The sequence below is a fragment of the Mus pahari genome, chromosome 17 (genome assembly GCF_900095145.1).
Source record: "Mus pahari chromosome 17, PAHARI_EIJ_v1.1, whole genome shotgun sequence".
Taxonomy (NCBI): domain Eukaryota; kingdom Metazoa; phylum Chordata; class Mammalia; order Rodentia; family Muridae; genus Mus; species Mus pahari.
The window spans coordinates 8,582,204-8,604,981 of NC_034606.1; the positions used below are offsets into that span (position 1 = coordinate 8,582,204).

At 40.2% G+C, this 22,778-nt stretch overlaps 1 protein-coding gene and 1 long non-coding RNA gene across 7 annotated transcripts in view; one reads left to right on the forward strand and one right to left on the reverse strand.

Annotated features, from left to right (window-relative positions):
• The window catches only part of LOC110334504, a 32,931-nt gene extending 28,917 nt beyond the window's left edge, over positions 1-4,014 (reverse strand). The window contains exon 1 of the long non-coding RNA XR_002381121.1: positions 3,868-4,014. This is a non-coding gene — a long non-coding RNA (uncharacterized LOC110334504). The remainder of the gene's footprint in view (positions 1-3,867) is intronic.
• Positions 1-22,778, forward strand: part of Oxr1 (oxidation resistance 1) — a 406,656-nt gene that overhangs the window by 337,295 nt on the left and 46,583 nt on the right. For 4 of the 6 annotated variants that reach the window (XM_029531089.1, XM_029531092.1, XM_029531090.1 and 1 more), the window contains 3 exons: positions 12,439-12,521; positions 15,421-15,528; positions 16,462-16,575. In XM_029531089.1, coding sequence (XP_029386949.1) covers positions 12,439-12,521; positions 15,421-15,528; positions 16,462-16,575 — 305 coding nt within the window. Of the gene's footprint in view, positions 1-4,066; positions 4,345-12,438; positions 12,522-15,420; positions 15,529-16,461; positions 16,576-22,778 lie in introns of those variants that run through there. The other 2 variants (XM_029531091.1, XM_021216245.2) reach the window with 1 other exon arrangement.

Genomic DNA, 22,778 nt, shown 5'->3' on the forward strand with positions numbered 1-22,778 from the left:
CGAGACAGGGTTTCTCTGTGTAGCCCTGGCTGTCCTGGAACTCACTTTGTAGACCAGGCTGGCCTCGAACTCAGAAATCCACCTGCCTCTGCCTCCCGCCACCACGCCTGGCTGGTTTTTAATTTCTGAATCAGACCCATCTTATTTCTTTATTACCATTTAAAGTGTTTTCAAGATTTTGCTATTGTAAACAGAAAACCACCATTTCAGACATAAATAGGACCTAGCATAAGAAGTTTTGTGTTTATGCTTACTGAATTGAAGGGTATATAACTTTTAACAAATGTGTATAGATTCTGTGAATGCCCTTTGCAGAAACTACCATGCTGTATGCTCATATACCTGTCATGTACAAAAATCAGCAGTTTTGCTGTTACCAAAAAGCCTTTAAACTCCACTATTCTAAGCAAAGAAATTGGCATTTCTTGTCTGCTGACTGCATTTCATTGACTCCAAGCAGGAGCTTTGCTTAGGTTATCTGAGCTTTGGGTATCAATGCTAAGAGTCCTTCACCAAGTCCAAGAACTTAAGATTTCTTGCATCTTTCCTTTTACTTTAAGGGTTAGAAGGTTTTAGCACTTATAGTTGCTTCTTTGAGCCATGCCGAGTTCACATGTGTGCTTGGTATGGGGGAAAAGTCATGGGGCTGCCAGTCACTCTGGAACTGTTTGTTGCCGACAGTAACCTCTTCCTCCTGCCCCACACATTAGATGGCTTTGGCGTCCTTGTTGAAAACCAATATGTCATACAAAGTTTACTTCTTAATGCTTAATTAATTTAAATTGATGCATGTCTATCTTTATACCAATGTACAATTTGTAATTTTATATTATCTTTTGAAATTGGGAGATAAAAGACCTCCAACTTTTGTATATACTCAAGTGAAGTATGTCAGCAAAGAAACTTATATACAGAGATAGTTACAGCATTATTAATAATAAGCATAAAAATCAGGAAAACCCCCAAACCCATCATACAAATGAATAAATGTGGCCTCTGTCCATGGGAGCATTATGTGATATACAGATACATTTGCAGCACGAGACAGGCCTAGGGGTGATACATGAAGTGAAAGAAGCTAGGCCTCAAAGATCAACATGACACGTTTCCCTCTGAGATATGTGAGAGCAAGGCCACACACGGTATGTTAGTGCCTGCTCACTGTAGCAAGTAGAGCAGGAAGTCAACCTGGAGACCTGTTTTCATATGATAGAAACATTTAAAGATAGTTTTAATGGTATTTCCACAATTCATACACTTTGAACAGGTGGATTTATGATGTGTAAATTAGATGCCAGCAATGATACATTAAAAATGAGATAAAAGGTAGCCTACAAACAAACATGGCAGACAAGGAAAGTTTTTTAAGGGCAACAGAAATCTATGTTGCTGACCTAGCATCAGAGAAGACTCAGAGGCTGGCATGTCATAAACAGTTGCCAACCAGACCAAAATCAAAAGTAGAGTTTAGGGGAAGGTAGGGACAGGAGTAAGGACCTCTTTCTGAGTCAAAATATAGAAAGGAACTCATATAGAAAAGTAAGGAGAAAACTGAAGAAAAATGAGCCTTCGTATTTGATGGCCTATGTACGATTCTCTGGGTCCTGTAGAAGACAAAGTAGCATTTGGATGATAAGCTTGGTACTTCACCAGGATGATGACAGTTCAGATAACAAGTGGAGTGCACAGGACAAAGGTCGACTGTATAGAAGTATCAGGGTTCATCTGAATTTAAATCAAATTTGTAAAGCATTCAGTCAGTAAGGTATACAGTTTTTCCAGCAGCTCTGGCCTTCTGTGATACAGATGCAGAAAAGGGGGAGAGGGGCTAACTTCTTGTAAAATTGTACGTGAAGCAGAAGAATGCAGATTCGTACTGTTTGCAAAAGTGGGTATTAAGAACTCAGACACTATATGCTTATGCTAACCACAGAAGCAAGTACATTAAGTGAGACAATAGAAAACAGACCCTAGAAAAGTAATTTCGAGCCGGATGGTGGTGGCACACGCCTTTAATCCCAGCACTTGGGAGGCAGAGGCAGGCGTATTTCTGAGTTCGAGGCCAGCCTGGNCTACAAAGTGAGTTCCAGGACAGCCAGGAATACAAAGAGAAACCCTGTCTCGAAAAAAACCAAAAAAAAAAAAAAAGAAAGAAGAATCATTTCAATTTATCAAGATTTTTCTTTAAACATATTTTTGAAGCACCCTCTCTTTCTGCCTCCCCCCCCTCCTTCTCTATCCTCTTCCTCTCTCTAAACTTTATTTTGAGACGTCTTAGTAGGATGCTCAGGTTGGCTTTGAACAGTTAGTGTCTCCTCGTGTTCCATTAGAGTCAGGACTGCAGGCCTGTGCCTACCAACCATGGCTCACACCCTGATGCTCTCGGGGAGCTCGGAGATACTGAGCTGAGTAACGGCTTCTACTGAAATGTAGGTCTCAGATAACCACTGTTCTTAGGATGTTAAAAGGAAGACGTTACATTCCTGGCTGGTTTATGGATAACAGTCTAGAAGTCCAAAACAAACAAGGCCAGATTTTGTTGGCAATGCCCCCTTCTAAGTTCCAGACTGTCTTATGTGGCAGGTAGGTCAGAGCTCATGGAGGCTGTATCTCCTGGAGGGCTAGTCCTGGTCAAGAGGGCCTCAACCATGACTTAATGACTTCAGTAAACCCTCCTGTGGGAGTAGGATTTGAACACCTGAGTTGGGGCATCACAAACACTGTACTTACAGGACCTAACCAATATGTCCTTAAGAGATACAGAAGGAAGGCTGGAGCAGATTTGAAACCAAGCAGCACTTCTGAACAGAGGGATGCTTGCTGAGAATGCAATTTCGTTGGCCTCTTTGTCCCAAGCACTGTAAATTAGGCGCTCTGGGGAGGCTGCCCACACAGCCTATATTTTTAACCAGATATAAAGTTGATGCTGCTGTTAGGATCCTGAAGTTTATTCAATCAAGTGAGAATTTAAACTGATAATGGTGAAGGCATGGGGGGAAAAGATGGGACAAAAGATTTAAAACATTGAGCAGAGGGCAGCAGCCCCAGAATTATCTTTAGTACTTCGGTAACTGGGCAAATAAGTTCCCCATTTTCTGGACTCCATTATTCAGAGTTCTTAGCCTTTTAATGTCCTAAGCAATTTACAACTTTTCCTCAAATGCTTTAAGATACCGGGGATTCAAAAAAAAGAGGGCTCATTTAATTTGCGGGAAAACTATCAAAAGTATAAACAGACATAAAAAGAATAAGCAGCTCCCCCAGGAAGCAAAACCGAGTAGTAAGCGTGTGTGTCAAAACTCACTGATCTTTCTCAAATCTCTTGTTTTCCACCTAAGAGGTGGATCTGTTCTTCAGAGCCCTCACTGGATTGGATTCCTGCAAAATCAATTTAGCATTAGCTCATCAAGTCACAGCGAACCTTATACATGGACACTGCATTATTTAAACTCTGACTGCAGTCTCAACACTTAAAAGTACCCATCACTTCACTCTTAAAAGATTGTTTTAAAGGTGCAAGTTTTTAGATGATTTATCCCCCCGCCCCACCGAAACAGACACACACACACACACACACACACACACACACACACACGAGTTTCCCACACCATTAGCAAAAACTTTGCTGGGCTCTTGAACTTCTGGTACGCCTAGCAGTGTGTCTAAGCCGGCTGCTAGCCCCACGTCGTCGCCCGGGGGAGAAGGCTAGGGGGTCCTCCCTTCCGCAGCGGTCCAGAAGGTCGGGCTGGGTCCCGGACGGGGCGGGGCGGGGCGGGAGGGGGAGCCGGCCTGCTCCACCGGGGAGGGACGGTGGGGGAGGGCGGCCCGAAACGGCTCGGGAGACTGAAAGGTCCCGACGTTTCTAACCTTGGGTCCATCGAGGAAGAAGAGCCGTGCTCTGCTAAGTTAAGATCTGCCCGAACGGGGTGCGGCAGCGACGGGCAGAACTTTTCGGAAACTTTGTGCGTCCGGGCTCCCCCGACAGGGCAGCCGATGGTCCGTCCCGGGCCGAAGGAGGAGGCCTGGCCCGCGCCGGTCGCCTGGAGGCGCGGAGCCGCCGCCCCCGGCTCGGCAGGCTGGGCGGGCGCTGTCGCGCGGCGGCCGCGGCCCAGAGAACCGAGGCGACGGGCGGCGGCATGGACTACCTGACCACGTTCACCGGCAAGAGCGGTCGGCTGCTGCGGGGCACGGCCAGCCGCCTGTGGGGGCTCGGCGGCGGCGGCGGCGGCGGGGAAGCGCGGCAGGTGCGCTTCGAGGACTACCTGAGAGAGCCGGCTCCGGGCGACCCGGGCTGCGGGCCCGCGGAGCTCCGACCGCCCTCGCCGGCCAGTCCTGAGGGACCCGGTGAGTCCCCTCGACCCCGCGGGACCTCGCCTCCCGGCGCGCGGACGGGGACCGGGACCGGGACCGGGGAGGCGGCGCCACGGGCAGGTGTGCGGGCGCGCAGGTGTGCGGGGGGCCCGGAGCCGTGCAGCTGCGTGGTGGCCCTTCCGGCCCCGGGCAGGCGCCACCGACCCGTCCCGATTCAGCGTGTGATCCTCCCCTCTCCTCTGCCTCCTCCAACCAGTTGTGACGTCCATGGAGTTGGACTTCCAGAACGCCGCGTGTGCGCAGCCTTTGCTTTGGTCAGTCGTTTTTCTTGGTGCGAGCCAGCTGCTAGGGCTGGTGTCCTAACTTTTAAAACAAAAACAAATGGTACTTGGTAATCGGAAGCGCTTCCTCCCTCTGGGTACCGAAGTGTTTTCTTGTGGCCCAACGTGGAAACTTTTCTCACGTATTTGTATTGAACCGCTGTGCCTTTCCATCCACCACGGCAACTCGGGCTACTCTTTTTCAAAAGTTTCGCCGGGCAGTGGTGACACACGCCTTTAATCCCAGCACTCGGGAGGCAGAGGCAGGCGGATTTCTGAGTTCGAGGCCAGCCTGGTCTACAGAGTGAGTTCCAGGACAGCCAGGGCTACACAGAGAAACCCTGTCTCCAAACAAACAAACAAACAAAAAGCTATACTGGCACGATACGGATACCTACGGAGAAGTGTGAAGTGCTGCATACGCATTCTAGTCTATGGTAGCTTTTCCAGCTTTGTTGGCTTTCTGTGGAATCAGCCATTTGTGTTTATAGTTTTTGCAGCTTGTCTTCATATGTTTGTGGGTGCTTTAAAGGTGGCTAGTTAAAGTGAGCAGTTCAATTTTAAAAGTAGAGAGAAATTTATCCATAATCCCGCACCACTATTTATTATGGTGTATTGAAGTAATGAGTATTCATCACTTGGGGGTGGGTATGTAACTTATGCTTTGAAGAAACTGAACCTTTAAAATCTAGTTTCAGCATGTTCCTTTAAATATATCTTTCTTTACTTTGCTCATTTTGTCTTCTTTCATTAGAACTCCTGATTTTTGTTCTTGAAATTAGAACAAAAAGGGTGTGTGTGGTGGTGGTGGTGGTGGTGGGGTAATTTTGAAAAGTTATTGGCCGGATTAAGAGTAATTTTAAAGTTGAGTCTAGGAATAAAGAACTATACTTGAGAATTTTTGAGTAAAAAAAAAAATTAAATGAAATTCAATTTCCTACTTGAAGACAGTTGCTATTGGTCAATCTCTGAGTGGGTGAGGGCATAATTTGTGGACCACCCACCTAGAAAGGGATATAATTCATGTGTAATAGATATGCACAGACATACAGAGCTTTCATTTTTTAACTTATTAGATATTTTCTTCATTTACATTTCAAATGCTATACCGAATGTCCCCTATACCCTCCCCCCCCACCCTGCTCCCCTGCCCACCCACTTCCACTTCTTGGCCCTGGCCCTGTATGGGGCATATAAAGTTTGTAAGACCAAGGGGCCTCTCTTCCCAACGATGGCTGACTAGGCCATCTTCTGCTATATTTGCAGCTAGAGACACGACAGAGCTTTCATTTTTGAACATACAGTGAGCACACCACTAGATCTGACATTTGTCTTCAGATCTGCACCTTCAGGAGCTGTACAAACGTCTCTTCTGTAGAAACTGCTTATGAGTTCCCAGTCCATTCTAACGTTTGTGCTGCCCCATATCTCACAGTTTAAAGAGGCCCTGAGAAGTCTTTTGGTGGTGTGACCACAGTAAGTGGGTGGGCTCTCCCAGCTTTAACTTGTGAAAGAACTTAGAAAAGTTACCAAATCCCTCTGGGCCTGAATTTCCTTGTGTGTGAATGTGGTTGGATTAAATGATCTCAGAGGTTCTCAGCTCTGGAGTTTTTAACCATTGGGAGCAAATCTGGTGACAAAGATAATCGAGTCAGCTTGGGAATAGCATGCAGTGGTTAAAAACATCGCCTGTCTAAAGTTATGAGGCAGAGTTCTGAAGACTTCAAGAAGTTTGATTATTCCTCCCTTCCAGTGAGCGATTGCTGAGGATACAGCTGAGGCAGAGCCCCTGACTATAGCGTGCACAGTGTAGCTCCCTAACATTTTCCAGATTTTAAGGGGCATTTGTATATAACTGCACTTTGAAGATTTCTAAGCAGTCCTTGTTTAAAATGAGAATTTTCTTCTCCCGACCTTGCAGTTGGGCTTGGGCTGGGATAAAGTTTTTCTTGCATAGATAGATTTTTGGTTTGTTTGTGTTTGTTTGTTTGTTTTTTTTACAGCTTACATTTCTATATACCTGTCCTTTAAAAATATCTGAGTCCTTTGACTCCTGTTAATGTCTCCTGTTAGAGATACCTACGTTCTTATAGGTTGTCTGCGGGCTGGAGCCCTGTTTGTTGTCCAGAGCTTGCTTCTTACTGTGTCATGTATTAGTACTGATGATATGCTGCAAGAAAACATAGGTCACACATTCTGATTTTACACTGTCTACAAACAGCCCGGTTACTGGGCTATCAGAGTTCTAGCTGCCTGACTCCTCTCAGGGTGGGCCCTCATTTGTCAGTTTTTAGTGTTTGCTGACTTTGAGTTAAATCTCTGTAAGAAAGTGGTAATTGAGACCCAGTGGAGGCATAGTAAGGGTGCTAGTCAGCACCATTGTCCCCGATGAGAATTACAAAGAAACAGTATAACCCTACCTATGATCTGATTGTAGACATGTACCCACCTTGAACATGCTTGCTGGTGTTAGCTTTCATGGTACAGCCTTTAAAAATATTTACTAAATCAGATTCTACTAATTAAATACAGATCAATGGCTTTGACAAGTTTAAGGTTTTGAATTAATGTAAATATCAACTTTTGTCAAAACTCTCTTATATCAATTCTGTTTTCCCAGTTGATGACAGGATTCTTTAAATAGCACCATGTAAATGTACTTCTCATTTACCTTTTAGAACGGAAAACACTATCATTAACTGTCCTTATTTTAAAATCTCAACATCTGGGAGTGTAGCAATTGATTAATCAAATAATCAAACAAAAAATCAAAACAAAGAATTCAGCTGGATGTTTACTTTAAAGCTCCGCCTCTCTATCTGCTTACTGAATCTGGTTCCTATATCAAGTTGGGTTTGGAGTGGCAGAGGGGTGTGGCTTAGTTCTCACAAATATCTACCACATCCCAATTCATTATGCCTCTGTTAACTGGCCTGGGAGAGAACACTGAAGCAGGACTCCCTTGTCCATCTTGGTCCTTTATGTCCTCCTGGGTGGGAAGGTCACAGGGCATAGCAGAAGTGGGAATAGTAATGGAAGCAGTTTTGCTAAATGGTGATTGTCGTGTCTGTAAGTTCTGACCGCAGTAGTGGGCCATTGGTGTCTTTAATACTGTCCAGGTGCCAACTGTTGAACTGGACATTAAGGCATTTGTTACACATTAGTGTTATGTGTAAGCATAGAGCTGATGAAAAATGATGAAGTAAATGGGGCTGGGTGGGTGATAACCCAGAGCTTTTGAATGATGCCATCCTTAATGTGTCTGCTTTACAAATTGAGTTTAACTAGCTTTGGTTTGTTGGTTTCAAAAACTTGGGTAACTTAGCTTGTCTCTCAGTTTCCTAAAGTGTTTATTGAATTTTATATTTGTCCTTTGGAAGTATAGAGCTGAGGTAAAATGGTTCACGTAACTGTCAGAGTGCTTAACTTGAGGAACAAACAACAATTTACATTTTGTTGCCTTGAATTTGAACTGCAAGGTCAGTGAAATAAATTCTGTGATAGCCCATTATGTATGTTTGCATTGCTTCATTGAATGTTTTCAGGCTGTAATTGTTAGCAGGTAACTGAGACAGGAGAGGGATCGTGAAGCTAAGAGGATCGAGCCCTCCATTCATGGCCTTTTTGTGTACTGACCAGCAGACTTAACAAAGCGGCTCCCCACACTTTTAACTCGGGTGCTCCTCTAAGAAAGGGGATATGAGCACATAGAGAGGTCAGGGATTGCTAGTTTTTGTTTACTAGCAATCAAAAGAGCAAAATGTGAATCAGTATAATTTAAATATATAATATTATATATCAATTTTATATCAATATGAAAGTATAAATCAGTACCCATAAGACAAAGATCAACCTGATTGGCCACCCAGGATAAACAGTTATTCCTGATTTTATGAGTAAAGAGGAAAAACTCTGTAAGATAGCAAAAATAACTAAAATAACCACTGAAAAAGAACCCTTATTATCCTTTAAGACTCCAATTTAAAAGCTATATTTTTTTGTTTAGTCGAATATATCTTTCTGTACCATGTGGGGGCCTATGTGTATACATGATTCCTTGCGAACTCCTGTGTGTGGAGGCCCAAAGTTGATGTTAGATATCTTCCTCTGCCTCCCCTGGGGCAGAGTCTCTCTGAGCTCACAGGATCTTGCTCCTCTGACTAGCCACATTGACTTGAGGATCTCCCATCTCCACTCTTCCCAGAGCGCGGGATTACAAGAGGGCTGCCATGCCTGCCCAGCCTTTACATGGCTTCTGGGGATAAACCCTCAGGTTCTCACACTTGCCACGAAGCAGGTTTTCTAGCTGAGCCACCCCCACCCCCAGCCCTTCCAAAGGTCTGTTTGCAAACATTCTGATGCAGCCAGTAGTGGTGGGGCAACAGCTTTATATATGGATGAAGCAATCCAGGTAAGCACAGGGTCTCCGAGTGGAAGGCAGGTTGGGGTGTTTAGATTTTAAGTTACAGGTTTTGGATTATATACTGAAACCTCCAGACTTTGTAGCAGTGGAAATGTTTTGTGGTATTTGTGATGTCCAGTATGAAAGCTATTGTGCAAATATGGCTAATAAGTATTTTAAATGTGGCGATTTTGATTTTTCAAAAAATTATGTTGAGAAATTTGGCTTTTGGATTAATAGCTAGAGTTTTTTATTTAGTATTTTCAGTTTATATTTTGCTGTGATCACTGACATATACCCACACAGTCACATATACTGGATTCAAAAATATGATAATAGCTAATGATAAAGGAAAAATTCAAGGATATTTGTTCAAGAGTGGTCAGAAACTTTATTTGGGATCATCACATAGTCTTAGGGACCTTAGAAAGTGGATTTTGCTGTAGGAAAGAACCTAACCGTTTCCAGTCATACCTGGGTAACTGAACACAGGATGATGGGAAACTGACAAAAGGCTATGATTCATCAGACCCTGGGGATCAGACTTACTGAGCCATTGTGGATGACAGAGAACCTGATGAACAATGGGAGGTGTTTAGGTGTGGGACATGGGTGAAGGGGGTGGGTGGGGTGGAGTGTCCTGTTAAGCTGTTAAACTGACTTAGCAGAGTTCTAAACTGGATTTTAGAAGAAGAGCACGTACAGGACTTTTTTTGGTGGAACTGATCTATCTATAAAGAAGCCACACATTCTGAAGACTGCACTTGTAAATCAATTTAACCTGAACATTCAGGCACTGCCATTGAATAGCATTGTTGCTGGAATCTCTTGTAGTGGAAATAAATGTAGAATGATGGCTAGTTAAAAAAGAAAGCAGATCTTAATGGAAGATCATACTTGTGTCTGAAGAGATTATCCCTAAGGTGTGTCTGATTTTGAAAGCATTGGCTAGTTGATATTGTTAGAATCTTACACATTTTCAGTGGAAGGTATCAAATATGATGTGAACTGTTTCGTCCGCCACTCCTTTTCATAACCTGGTATTTGTTCATTGTTTCTTTTACAATTTGCATGTTTATAACATTCACAGTTGGTTTAATCAAGCACCATTTTATATCACTTGTTTCATATCAGTAGACCTTCTCCTGTACTGTCTTTTTGTTCTCATTTTGATAAGCCTGCTGTGGTTTATGTCTTGTGGCATTGAATGACAGTTTCATATGCCTGCAATTCAGGCTCTTCACTTTTCCCTGCAGTCGATTTGCTTTACATGCATGAATTATTGAGTAATTCTTTGATATTTCATGCACAGTGATTTAACCTGGAACAAAAATAGGAATTGGTTCGTGGGCATGCATACACTGTACGGAGTAATCTTTTAGGACTTCCATCTTTTCTCCAGGATTTGTGTTGGTGGAAGAGCAACCTGTGTGAGAGTCATCTCTGATTGGTGATACAGGAAAAAAGAAAGCTATACAAGTGTCAGCTTAATCACTGTGAAGACACATTTCTGTCCTTTTTCCTTTGGATGAAGGAAGTCATGGATGTATCTGACATCACGAGAATGATCAGATTTATTTTATATTTCACTGCAGGGAAAGCTGAAACAATGCAATGACCTGAGGGCTTATTTTGCATTATATTTTTGGCTCCCTCTGTTGGCGACTTACGAAGCAGCAGAAGTAAATTTTGATTTAAAATTTACAATTATTATAAGATAGTCTATTGTTTCATCTAGAAAATTAATTATATGTTTCAGATATATACAGGAGAATTAAGAGAATATTCTGATGGACAAAATTAACATTTTTTTTAAAGAAATTTAGCATTTTGCACTCTACCAGAAATACAGGGTAGTGCCAGTTTTCCTACTGTCAGTATGTAGTTAAGCATTTACATTTCCACTCAATCTGGTACTTAGGAAAAGTTACCTCATTGTGATTTAAATCTGTACTTCACTAGTTGTCTGTGAACCTAGTTCTCTTTGTCTTTTACCCATTGTTTACTCTTGACTTTTAACAGCTTTTCCACATTGAGCTATTGAGATATTTGGAATACAGAGGTAAAGACACATCTGGTTTTGTGTCTGCCACACATCTGCCCAGATATCTTTGTGGTATACACACTACAACTCCTTGTCTAACCTTTGTTTGTTTGTTTGCTTATTGTGTATGTGGGTGTTCCAGAGATGGAGTCACCAGGAGTGGGGGTGGGCCTGTACCTTGCTGAGCTCTCATTGGCCTAACTTTTCCTTATGGAAAGTATACTGCAGTTATAAGTATTATGGTGGTACTAGTTTAAATTGTGTCAGAATCTGTCCATTCAAATTGACATACCCCAGGCCATTGGTAGGTACAGAAGGGAATTTGTAGAATGAAGCACACACATTGTGAAGGTTATAAGTTTAGTGGCAGCAATTAACACAGATGGCAACTTTTAAACTATAGTAGATGAAGTTTGTAATTCATAGCAGCTGGTCTTGATTATCAGGCAATATTAGGGCAGCTTTAACTGTTTCTAAATTGGCTTAAACTAGAATAACTGCTCTGATGGCTAAATAAGTTCTGATGGTAAATAAGTTCTGATGTAGTCAAAGTGTCAGTTAAGTTCTGCCAGTGGGAGAACTAGGAGACCTGCATTCTTCTAGATTATTTTAGTTTCAGAACTAATCTTTCTTGGAGAATTGTAGTTTTAATTTGGGGTAAATACAGTACTTTGTATGTTTACTATCTACTTCCTTCTGAAACTTTGAACTGGAACTTCAGGAGAGTTCATGTTAATCATTTAAGATGTTTAGATAGGTGGTATTTTATCACAATAGTATATGTGATCATTGTTACAGGGAGAATAGCTGAGAAAATTCACACACACACACATTTCAGACTGAAGCCAGTAGCTGACAGTGGCTGACAATAAGGTTTGTTTACATATTTTATGTCAAAGAATGCTTTACATCTGAGTCTGCGCACCAGAAGTGGGCATCCAACCGATCCCATCACAGGTGGTTGTGAGCCAAATGTGGTTGCTGGGAATTGAATTCAGACATTCTAGAAGAACAGAGCAGCCAGTGCTCTTAATCACTGATGCCTCTGTCCAGCCCCTGTTGCTGATACCAAAAGAGCCACGTGAAATACCTCAGTCAACAACTGAAAAATAATTACCATTCGATCCAAAATGATGTATTTTTGTATAGAACCATACACTACAATTCTGTCTTTATTGCCTATACAGAATTGTTCCCGTATATGTTAATGGAACCTTTTTAGACATTAGTTAATAGTAATAACAATAATAATAATGCCCCTCTAAATTAGTGAGTTTTCTGTCTGGCTGTGAGCTCCCTCCTGAAGTTGTTGTCATTACTCCGAAAGGAAAATGTAAAGTCTTTTGCTTCCTTTTTCTTAGACACTGGCCAAAAGAAGACCCTAGACAAGAAAGATGGGAGAAGGATGTCTTTTCAGAAGCCTAAAGGAACTATTGAATATACTGTAAGTTACTGCGGCAGAAGCAAGCCATCTCTGTGACAGTCTCACCGAAGGCGTTTCCTCTTGGGCTGCAGGAGTCAAGTGTTGTTAATTGCCTCGCTTTGAAAATCTGACTTTGTTGTGTGTTACTTTCGTTAATAATAATCCTTGATCCTAACTGCATTTTATGATTTGTTTTTCTTTCTGTGTTCTACAAAGACAGTATTCTGGCAAGTTAAATTTAATATTGATGATAACTTAGAGTCAGAGTTCCTACACTGTAATAATTTTATTAGATTAGGCTTTTAGGAAAATATTTACCTTTTTAAGAATGTGCTCTTAACTGAGTTCCCATCAGTGCTAATGTTAGTGCTAAGGACAGGTGGGGCCCTTACAAGCTAGGGTGAGTACTGCGTTTCCTCACTGTGAAGCAGGGTTTCTGCTGTTCTTGAATCAAGCCTCAGACAGTGTTGGTGTTTCTCATTTTTGGTTATGGCAGACAGCTGAGATGACACATAAGTTCTGGAGTGTGGCCTTTTACTTACTTGGTTGGATGAAAACCTGATTTAGATGGTGCTAAACATTTTGTAAAACAAATATATGAATTCAGATTAATTTTGTTACTTTGTATTTTTCTAACATTATAACTGTATTTATTACTCAGTATTATACTGTATATACACCCACACATATACTTTGCCATATATTTGCCATATTAAACATTTTCAAAGGGCTAGAAACTACATCTTTAGATAGAATTAAGTTAACTGCTATTAAAAAGAATTGGATTTTGAAGCCATAACAACCCTAAATTATGCATGTTTGTGCCTACATGGTTAGAATTCAAATAATAAAAGGTTAAGTAATACAATTAAGTATATTCTTGAATGTTTAAAAAAGAATAAGATTTGAGACATGAGATATATTTTATGCCATAAAGATGTATATGATATAGTTTTTGATGTCATGATCATGAACTATATAATTTTATTGGTTTCAAATTTCGGAATTTGCCATTCTTGCCATGTAATAAATAAAGAGCAAAATTAAAATGAGAACCATTTATTGTAGAGTGAGGGAAGGCCATTAAAAACTTGAAATTTTTTCTTTATGATTAACTCTTTAAAAACTTACATATTAAACATCTAACAGGTCTTTTTTAGATTCATTTTTTTTATTCAACATGTCAAATTATAAAAGGAAAGAAATTTGAAAGCTAAGTAAGATATTGTTATTTTATACTCTATTTTCCTTTAATCTATAAAGCATGTAATGAAGTCTATCAAATCTTCGTATAGCATGACTTTTCTATATCGCATACTTAGGCCTCATGGTTGGCATTGTTGTATGGAGTTGTAGTCCCAGTTCTCTGGAGGCTGAAGCAAGGCAGGGCTGTTTTAACCCAAGTTCCAGGAACTTGGCCAAGCAATTTGAAAAAATATATGCTATGTAGCTTAAATGTAAATCTAATAGTATATTATATGGTATAAAGTTAATCATATTTTTAGGTAACTTAAAAGCTAAAATCAAGTCACACACACACACACACACACACACACACACACACACACTGTAGTTTTAATCATAAAATTACTTTGGAAACTAGAGTGGACCATAAAAGTGTTCTACATGCATATTGTCTGAAGATAACTCGGCTGGTAAAGTACTGGCATGGAGAATATGGGATTTTAGTTCAGATCACTAGGACCTGTGTAAACACCCAGGCCTGTGTGTGTCTGTAGTCCCAGCGGAGGGGAGTCGGAGGCAGGCAGATCCCTGGAGCTTGGTGTCCAGCCAGCATAGCGTAGTCACTAAGCTTGAGCATCAGCAAAAGACTGTCACAAAATATAACAAAGAGCAATCGAATATGGCACTGCTCATTGATCTCTGTCCTCTGCACACTCATGTACACATGTGTGTATACACATGCAAGCATGTGATCACAAACTCTTCATACATATTTATACACATACATTATCATTTTTAGTAATTCTGTATACCTTTCTACTAAAGTATTTTTCAGTTACTAAATCCATCGATATTCTCTTTCTGCTGCTGTGTGTCATCCATCCTTCCTACTCATACATTTTCTGTCCTTTGCTTTTTTGGTTAAATTTCAAGTGACCTGCAAAATAGTCAGCTATTATAGTCAGTATAGGAATTCCCATACGTTATGTGGCATTCTATACTTTACTCTAATTGGCTCCTCTTCCCCAAGCACTCCGTATCTCTTAGGGCTGATTCCTGTTTTTCCTCTAAACAGTTCCTCTTAGGTCTTCATGTCACATGTGTTCTATTCACCCTTTCTTTGCCCTTTCCTTAAGATCCCTCTCTCCTCTCTCACATGTTCTTGTGAGTTTCATGACCTGTGTCTCAGATTGTTTCCCCGACCCTCGCTTCCCAGGTACTTGCATTTTCCGCTGTCACTTCCTGTTGGAAGTTGCAGCTCTTCCCTTCCATGCAGCTGCAGCCCTGAGCTTCTTTCTGTTTCTCACATGGCTGTGGTGAAGGTATGTATATGCACACGATGCAAGGTAGCCCCCAGCTCCACGAAGCTGGAATTACAGACTGCTGAGCCATCTGCCTGGGGACCTCTGTAAGAACAGTTCAAGCTCTATCTCAGTCCTCGTAATGCTTCTGTAAAGTGAAAATGCTCTCACATATGTACTTGTATTCGGACACTGAGTTGTTGGCCAGTGTGGACTGTGGTAAACTACATATTTTAACATCCATGCTCTCTCTCTTAGTAGGTTGAGATCATTGTAGAATGTGATATTTCTTAAAAGAGTTTTCTCAGAAATTACAGTTTATGGATCAAATATAAGATCGTTTTCAAGATGTATTAATATTGCATAACCCCTCAATCTTATAATTTAATTTTTGTTTTAACTGATAAAAGTAATCTGTTTTTCATTTTAAACAGGTTGAATCAAGGGATTCTTTGAATAGCATAGCCCTGAAATTTGATACCACACCCAATGAACTTGTTCAGTTAAATAAGTTATTCTCCCGAGCAGTCGTGACTGGACAGGTATTGTTATTATTTAAATGTGTTGATGTTTAAAATTATTAGGTAAAATATATTCATTCTTACATAGTTAACATTGTAGAAAATATGAGAATAGTTTTTTGTGTTTGGAGAACAAATTCTTTTGGCCAGTTACATGTATTAATTCTCTTTTTAAAACAACTGAAAATAATTGTAAGTTATGCTTCAAATATAGTCTTATCGAATTTTTAAAAACACTTAGGGCGGTTCATGTAAATTGACAGAATTCCAGTGTTTTTAAAGGTATACTGTCCTTCCAACTAAAACTTGTTTTCTACATGAAAGTAGTTAACAAATTAACCCTTGCAGAAATAGTCTAGCCTTTAGCAGGGGATTTTGTTAGGATCTTTAAGCTTGTCTGTGACCCTTAGAGAATGGTCTATTTAAGTAGAGAACTCTCACAACTTTCCTTGTCTGTAGTGATGTACAGTATTGATATACTGCTAATTAGCTACACAGTAGGGCTTAGTGTGTTGCTACTCTCTTGCTAATAGTAACACTGTTATAGTAAACACTTGTATGTTTCTATTTTATATATATTCCACAGCATAAATTCTATATATAAAATTGCTGGGTCAAGGAAATATGTACAATTAATTTTTCTAGTTATTGCCAATTTGCCTTTGAGATGAAGAGTAATTGAGTACTGTAATACAGTAATACAATAATTGAGAGGTGTTTTCTGTACTATGTCAACAGCTTATTTTAATAACCATTTCTAAATTAATTTGTTAAATCAATTTAAAGTGTTTTTCATGATTTTTATGATACATAATATCATAACTGCCCTACTCTTAAAATATGATTTTTTCTTTTTATTGCTAAAGGTCACTATTAAATAATGTTTGCTTATAGAACATTATTTGGTCACTAGGATTTGTTTTGTTGAAGCTGTATGTGAACATTTTCTTCCAGGTTTTATACGTTCCTGATCCTGAATATGTCTCTAGTGTTGAGAGTTCCCCATCCCTAAGCCCTGTAAGTCCTCTGTCGCCAACGTCATCTGAAGCTGAATTTGATAAAACCACTGTGAGTACTTTACTTTCATATGAAATTTAATTTTTCATGGAATTATACTTAACAAAGAAACATGAGATAAAATCATGTCCAGTTTGAATATTTATTTTCTGGAATTTGCACACACACACACACACACTCACACCACTTACATGTGAACACATGCTTATATGAAGAAGTGGTAGAAGAGAGACAAGAATAGATAAAGGGAGAGAGAGATGGAAACCTTGGGACTAGAAGCAATTCTAAATTCAAATTTCTATTTCCTCCACCTTGGAATGCCCGATTCCCAGAGCAGCCTGTATGTAACCTAAGGTCAGGTATGGGCTGTGCTGCGTGTGCTTTCTCTAATGACAACACTGTGGATTTCTGAGCACTTGGGATTTCCAGACTGAGAGTCAATCTGCATTATATTTATTGTTGTTGATAATAGTGGAGGTCAGAGTTTTGTGATGGATATTGCTTACTAATAACGCAATAACAACTGGAAAATGTTTCTACCATTCAAGGGATATGCCAAGTTTGATACAGAAGGAGAAATGACAGGAAAAATGTAGTCAGCAGTGGATTTAGATTGAGCGTCTAGCTTTAAAGGCAGACGTCCATAGAGTAAATTGCAGTACCATCAGACTACATTTCTACTTCCTGGCTTTATTTGGAAGCTTAAAATAAATAAGGAGGTGAAGCCAGAGAGGTGGGGTTGGGGAAAGAGGGGAGAGAGAGAGGGAGAGGGAGAGGGAGGGAGAGGGAGGGAGAGGGAGAGGGAGGGAGAGGGAGGGAGAGGGGGGAGGAGGGGAGAGAGGAGAGAGAGGAGAGAGAGGGCAGGTAGCAGATTTCCTCCCCCTCAGGATGCTCATCTGTAATTTGCTATGCAGGTGAGAGATAGGGAGAATAACAAAGCATTGTGAGTGACTCCTTAACCAGAGTTATCCAGAAAGTTTCCCTTATGCAGAGTAGTCGAGAAATGGAAGAGCTCTTGAAGCATTCACCAGGACACTGCTTGCTATAGTTAGAACACGATTTTGAATGCCATTTTATAAGTTATAGGTTTTTGGGGTTTTTTTTTTGCTTAAAATTAAATTTATTATGGCACGAAGTAATTTTTTGTTTAACTTTTTGCATATCTAAGGTGATTATATTTCTGCATTATAACTACTGTTTGACTCCTGTGCCATTATATTTCTAATAATATATATTCTTAGAAGAAAAAATATTCTATTTAAATGTTACCTTTATAAAGAATTTTTGTACTAGCATTGCATTACATCATGTCTGTTAGAGTTTCCTCCGCGTTTATTGAAGATATTGTCAATATTTCCAATAAACATTGATCAGCTTCCTGAATATTCAGTTTTGTTTAGTACAGTATGTATGAGACTAAAATATTTACAGCTCTGTTATTCAAGTTTTCATTTATATTTTAAATAATTTATTTTACATAGAAATATTGTCTTTGAAATTTAAACTTCTAAATTATTGATTTCTATTCGCATATGGATGAAGAAATATGAGGGACTATAGAGTAAAAGTGGTGAAAGTAGACATTAACTAATTTGCATCTGAGGTTACTCAGTTTGGGTCCAGAACTTATATTCTATGTTAATTATGGCTTTATACTGGAAATTGATCACTCAGTTAAGTAATTAATTCCACCCAAAGAGAGGAGTAATACCTAGCCATTTGTGGATATGGAGACAGAAGTATAATTTAGCCATTGTTAGTAGATATGGAAACAGCTGCCATGTTTTACTACTTTCTGCCTTGGAGCTGGTCTGTGTCTCTGGTAAGACACTCACATCAGAGGTTGTTAATGACTTACACTTCAGGACAATAATCCATCACTGAGGGCAGTCAGGGCAGGACTCCAGGTGGAAAACTGAAGGGAGAACTATGGAGGGATACAGCTCGCTGGCTCGCTCTTTGTCTTATGCTGGGCTAGCTCACATACACAGCTCAGAGCCACCTGTCCTGGCATGACGCCAGCAGCCATGGCTGTGTTCTCACATGTCAGTCACCAGTCTAGTCCTCTCTCACTGACATGGCTACAGTTGGAGAGAGAGAATTCTTTACTGGAGGGTCCTTCTTTCCAGGTGACACTACTTGAGTCAGGTTAATAGTCAGCAGTGACCGGGACAGAGTACTGCACTTCACCTTCAGTAAGAACCCAAACCTGGTTTTGTGCACCTCTGCTTTCTCTTCTGCACTGTAAGTCTAATATGAAATACATATTTCATATGTAACATGAAAGGCTAAAACTATATGGTGGTGAAACCCAAAGGGAGAATGTTTAGGTAATAATGTGGGGAGATGGTGTAGTAAAGTTGAAGTATATTCACCTAAAGAGTTAATATACCAAGTTGTTTCCTTAATCTAAAATACTTTATAGCATAGTCAGTATAAAAGATAATAGTAAAACATTTGAATAGCAATAGAAATAGAAGCACAGCATACTAAGGAAAAAAATCACTTAAAAATGTTAAGGGATCCTAGAAAAGACCTGAACAATTTGGAGAGAGGAAACAGCAAAGGTGGCAGCAGAGTTCCAGCATATTCAATGTCTTCTTACAAGTGAGTCGGTTGTTCTGCTGTTGTTGCTATGGCCCGTGCTTACTACCACTTGCTCTCATTTTCATCCAGAAATCCCAGAGCTTTCTTTAGTTTGCAGTGCTTATAACATCTCCTTTAGAAACTGAATTAAGATACATGCTGTGTCACTATGTGTGGAGATCCTGTGTTGGATTCGCAACTTCCTGCCTTAAGTGACTAATGCCCTTGCTGTAAAGAGACACCTTGACCACTGCAATTCTAATAAAAGAACACATTTAACTGGGGCTTGAGAGTTTCAGAGGCATAGTCCATTACCATTATTGTGGGAAGCATGGCAGCAGGTGTGGCAGGCATAATGCTGGAGAAGGAGCTGACAGCTGTTGACCTCTACATCCTGGTCCACAGGCAGAGAGGAAGACACTAGACTTGGCCAGGGTTTTTAAAACCTCAAAGGCCACTCTCAGTGACACACTTCCTCCAATAAGGCCATACCTGCTAATCCTTTCAAATAGTGCTACTCCCTGGTGACTAAATATTTAAATATATGAACCTATGGGAGTCATTCTTATTAAAACACCAATTGCCTTAAGTACCTATTATATGGACTAACAAAAACCAATACTGTGCAGCTGTATGTGATGCAAGATTAAAATATGTGTCACAGCTCATAGAAACTAAAAAGTTTATAGAGGCAAAAAGATGTGTGGAAGTGAAGTACGAAACTTTACTCAATCAAATAAAATTGAGAGTAGAGTTGGCTGTTGATCAGAAGGATGGATAAAACTGCATAGGCAAAAGGAAGTGTTGCTTTTCTTTCTTTCTTTCTGAACTCAGTAGCTATGGCTATTGGGAATTTTTTTCTTATTGTTGTTTTCTGATTACTTATTTAAATGTATGCATATCTGCACATGCATGTGTGTGCCTGAGGAGGCCTGGAGCTTCAGCCTGGAGATGGTTACAGGCTGTTGAGAGCCTCCTAATTTAAGTGTTGACACTGTCCTGTGGTCCTTTGGAAAAGCAAGCGGCCCCTGTAGGTTTTCTTAATGTGCTTTCTACATTATTTAAAATTTCCCCATTGCAACTGTTAGTTTTCTGCTATTTCTCTAATAAAAGATCACAAGCTGAGTGTTTGTAACAACAGAAAATTGTTATTCTCTGGTTCTGGAAGCCAGAAGCCTAAATGCTAGTGGTTTACAGGGCTATTACCTCCTGTAAAAACACGTGAGGCCAATTTTCTGCTTGTATAGCAAGCAGTGCACACTAGTGTTTGCTAGTGCTCAGAAATCCTTGGCTTGAAAATGTATTGCTTCAGATTCTGCCTTTGCTGTCACATGACATGGTTCTCCCTGTCGTCGAGGGTAAGGACTCTGCTGCTTCCATATGCCCATTGAAAAATAGCTCCTGTCTCTAGCTGCATATGTAGCAGAGGATGACCTAGTTGCCCACCATTGGGAGGAGAGGCCCTTGGTCTTGTGAAGATTACATACCCCAGTACAGGGGAATGCCAGGACCAGGAAGCAGGAGTGGGTGGGTTGGGGAACAGGGTGGGGGGAGGGTATAGGGGACCTTTGGGATAGCATTTGAAATGTAAATGAAGAAAATATCTAATAAAAAATAAAAATAAATAAAATGCCACACCCCTCTAAAAAAATAAGAAAAGAAAAAGAAAAACTAAACCAAAGAAGACCAATTTCCATAGAAGTTCCCCATTTGGGGGTCCTGGGACCTGAAATTTCACAGTATCATTTGGGCAACAAATCAACCTAACATAAAATTTCTTTTTTTTTTTTTTTTTTTTTTTTTTTTATTTTTTTTTTTTTTTTTTTTTTTTTTCTTCAAATTTTTTTTTTATTATTATTATTTTCTTTATTTACATTTCAAATGCTATCCCGAAAGATTCCCATACCCCTCCCCCCACCTCTGTTCCCCCACCCACCCACTCCCACCACTTGGCCCCGGCCTTGCCCTGTGCTAGGTCATATGGAGTTTGGGAGACCAAGGAGCCTCTATTCCCACTGTTGGCCGATTAGGTCATCTTCTGCTACAAATGCAGCTAGAAACACAAACCCAGGGGGTACTAGTTAGTTCCTGTTGTTGTTCCACCTACAGGGTTGCAGCCCCCTTCAGGTACTTGGGTACTTTCTCTAGTACCTGCATTGGGGACCCTGTGTTCCATCCAGTAGCTGGCTGTGATCATCCATTTCGGCTAACATAAAATTTCAAGAGAATTTTTTATAATAACTTTAATATTTATGCTATATTTTAATCACCTTTTTTAAAGAAAACAAGGACATTAGCATAGGTTTTGTTTGGGTCAGTACTAGTACTGTTAAAAACATCTAGGAAATATTCTTTACTTACACATGGAAGACATGCAGAAGTAAGATTAACTTCTCATACAAGTCACTTCTCGTGATGATAGTGGAGGACTTTAAGAAGGAAATAAATAACTCCCTTAAAGGAATACAGGAAAACACAGGTAACAGCTAGAATCATTTAAATAGGAAACACAAAAAATCCCTTAAAGACTTATAGGAAAACAGTACCAAACAGGTGAAAGAATTGAACAAAACCATCTAAGATCTAAAAATGGAAGTAGAAACAATAAAGAAAACTCNAAGGGAGACAACTCTGGAGATAGAAATCCTAGGAAAGAAATCAGGAACCAAACATATGAGCATCAGCAACAGAATACAAGAGATGGGAGAGAGAATCTCAGGTGCAGAAGATTCCATAGAAAACATGGACACAACAATCAAAGAAAATGCAAAATGCATTAAGATCCTAACACAAAACATCCAGGAAATCCAGGACACAATGAGAAGACCAAACCTAAGGATAATAGGTATAGATGAGAATGAAGACTTTCAACTTAAAGGGCCAGTAAATATCTTCAGCAATATTATAGAAGAAAACTTCCCTAACCTAAAGAGAGAGATGCCCATGAACATACAAGAAGCCTACAGAACTCCAAATAGACTGCACCAGAAAAGAAATTCCACCCGACACATAATAATCAGAACAACAAATGTACTAAATAAGGATAGAATATTAAAAGCAGTAAGGGAAAAATGTCAAGTACCATATAAGACAGACCTATCAGAATTATACCAGACTTCTCACCAGAGATTGTGAAAGCCAGAAGATTCTGGACAGATGTTATACAGACCCTAAGAGAACAGAAATGCCAGCCCAGGCTACTATACCCAGCTAAACTCTCAATAACCATAAATGGAGAAACCAAGGTATCCCATGACAAAACCAAATTCTCACAATATCTTTCCACAAATCCAGCCCTTCAAAGGATAGTAAAGGGAAAACTCCAATACAAGGAGGGAAATGACACCCTAGAAAAAGCAGGAAATAATCCTTCAACAAACCTAAAAGAAGATAGCCGCAAGAACAGAATCCCAACTCTAACGACAAAAATAACAGGAAGTAACAATTAGTTTTCCTTAGTATCTCTTAATATCAATGGACTCAATTCCCCAATAAAAAGGCATAGACTAACAGACTGGCTACATATGCAAGACCCAACATTTTGCTGCATACAGGAAACCCACCTCAGGGACAAAGACAGACACTACCTCAGAGTAAAAGGCTGGAAAACAATTTTCCAAGCAAACGGTCCGAAGAAACAAGCTGGAATAACCATTATAATATCGAAT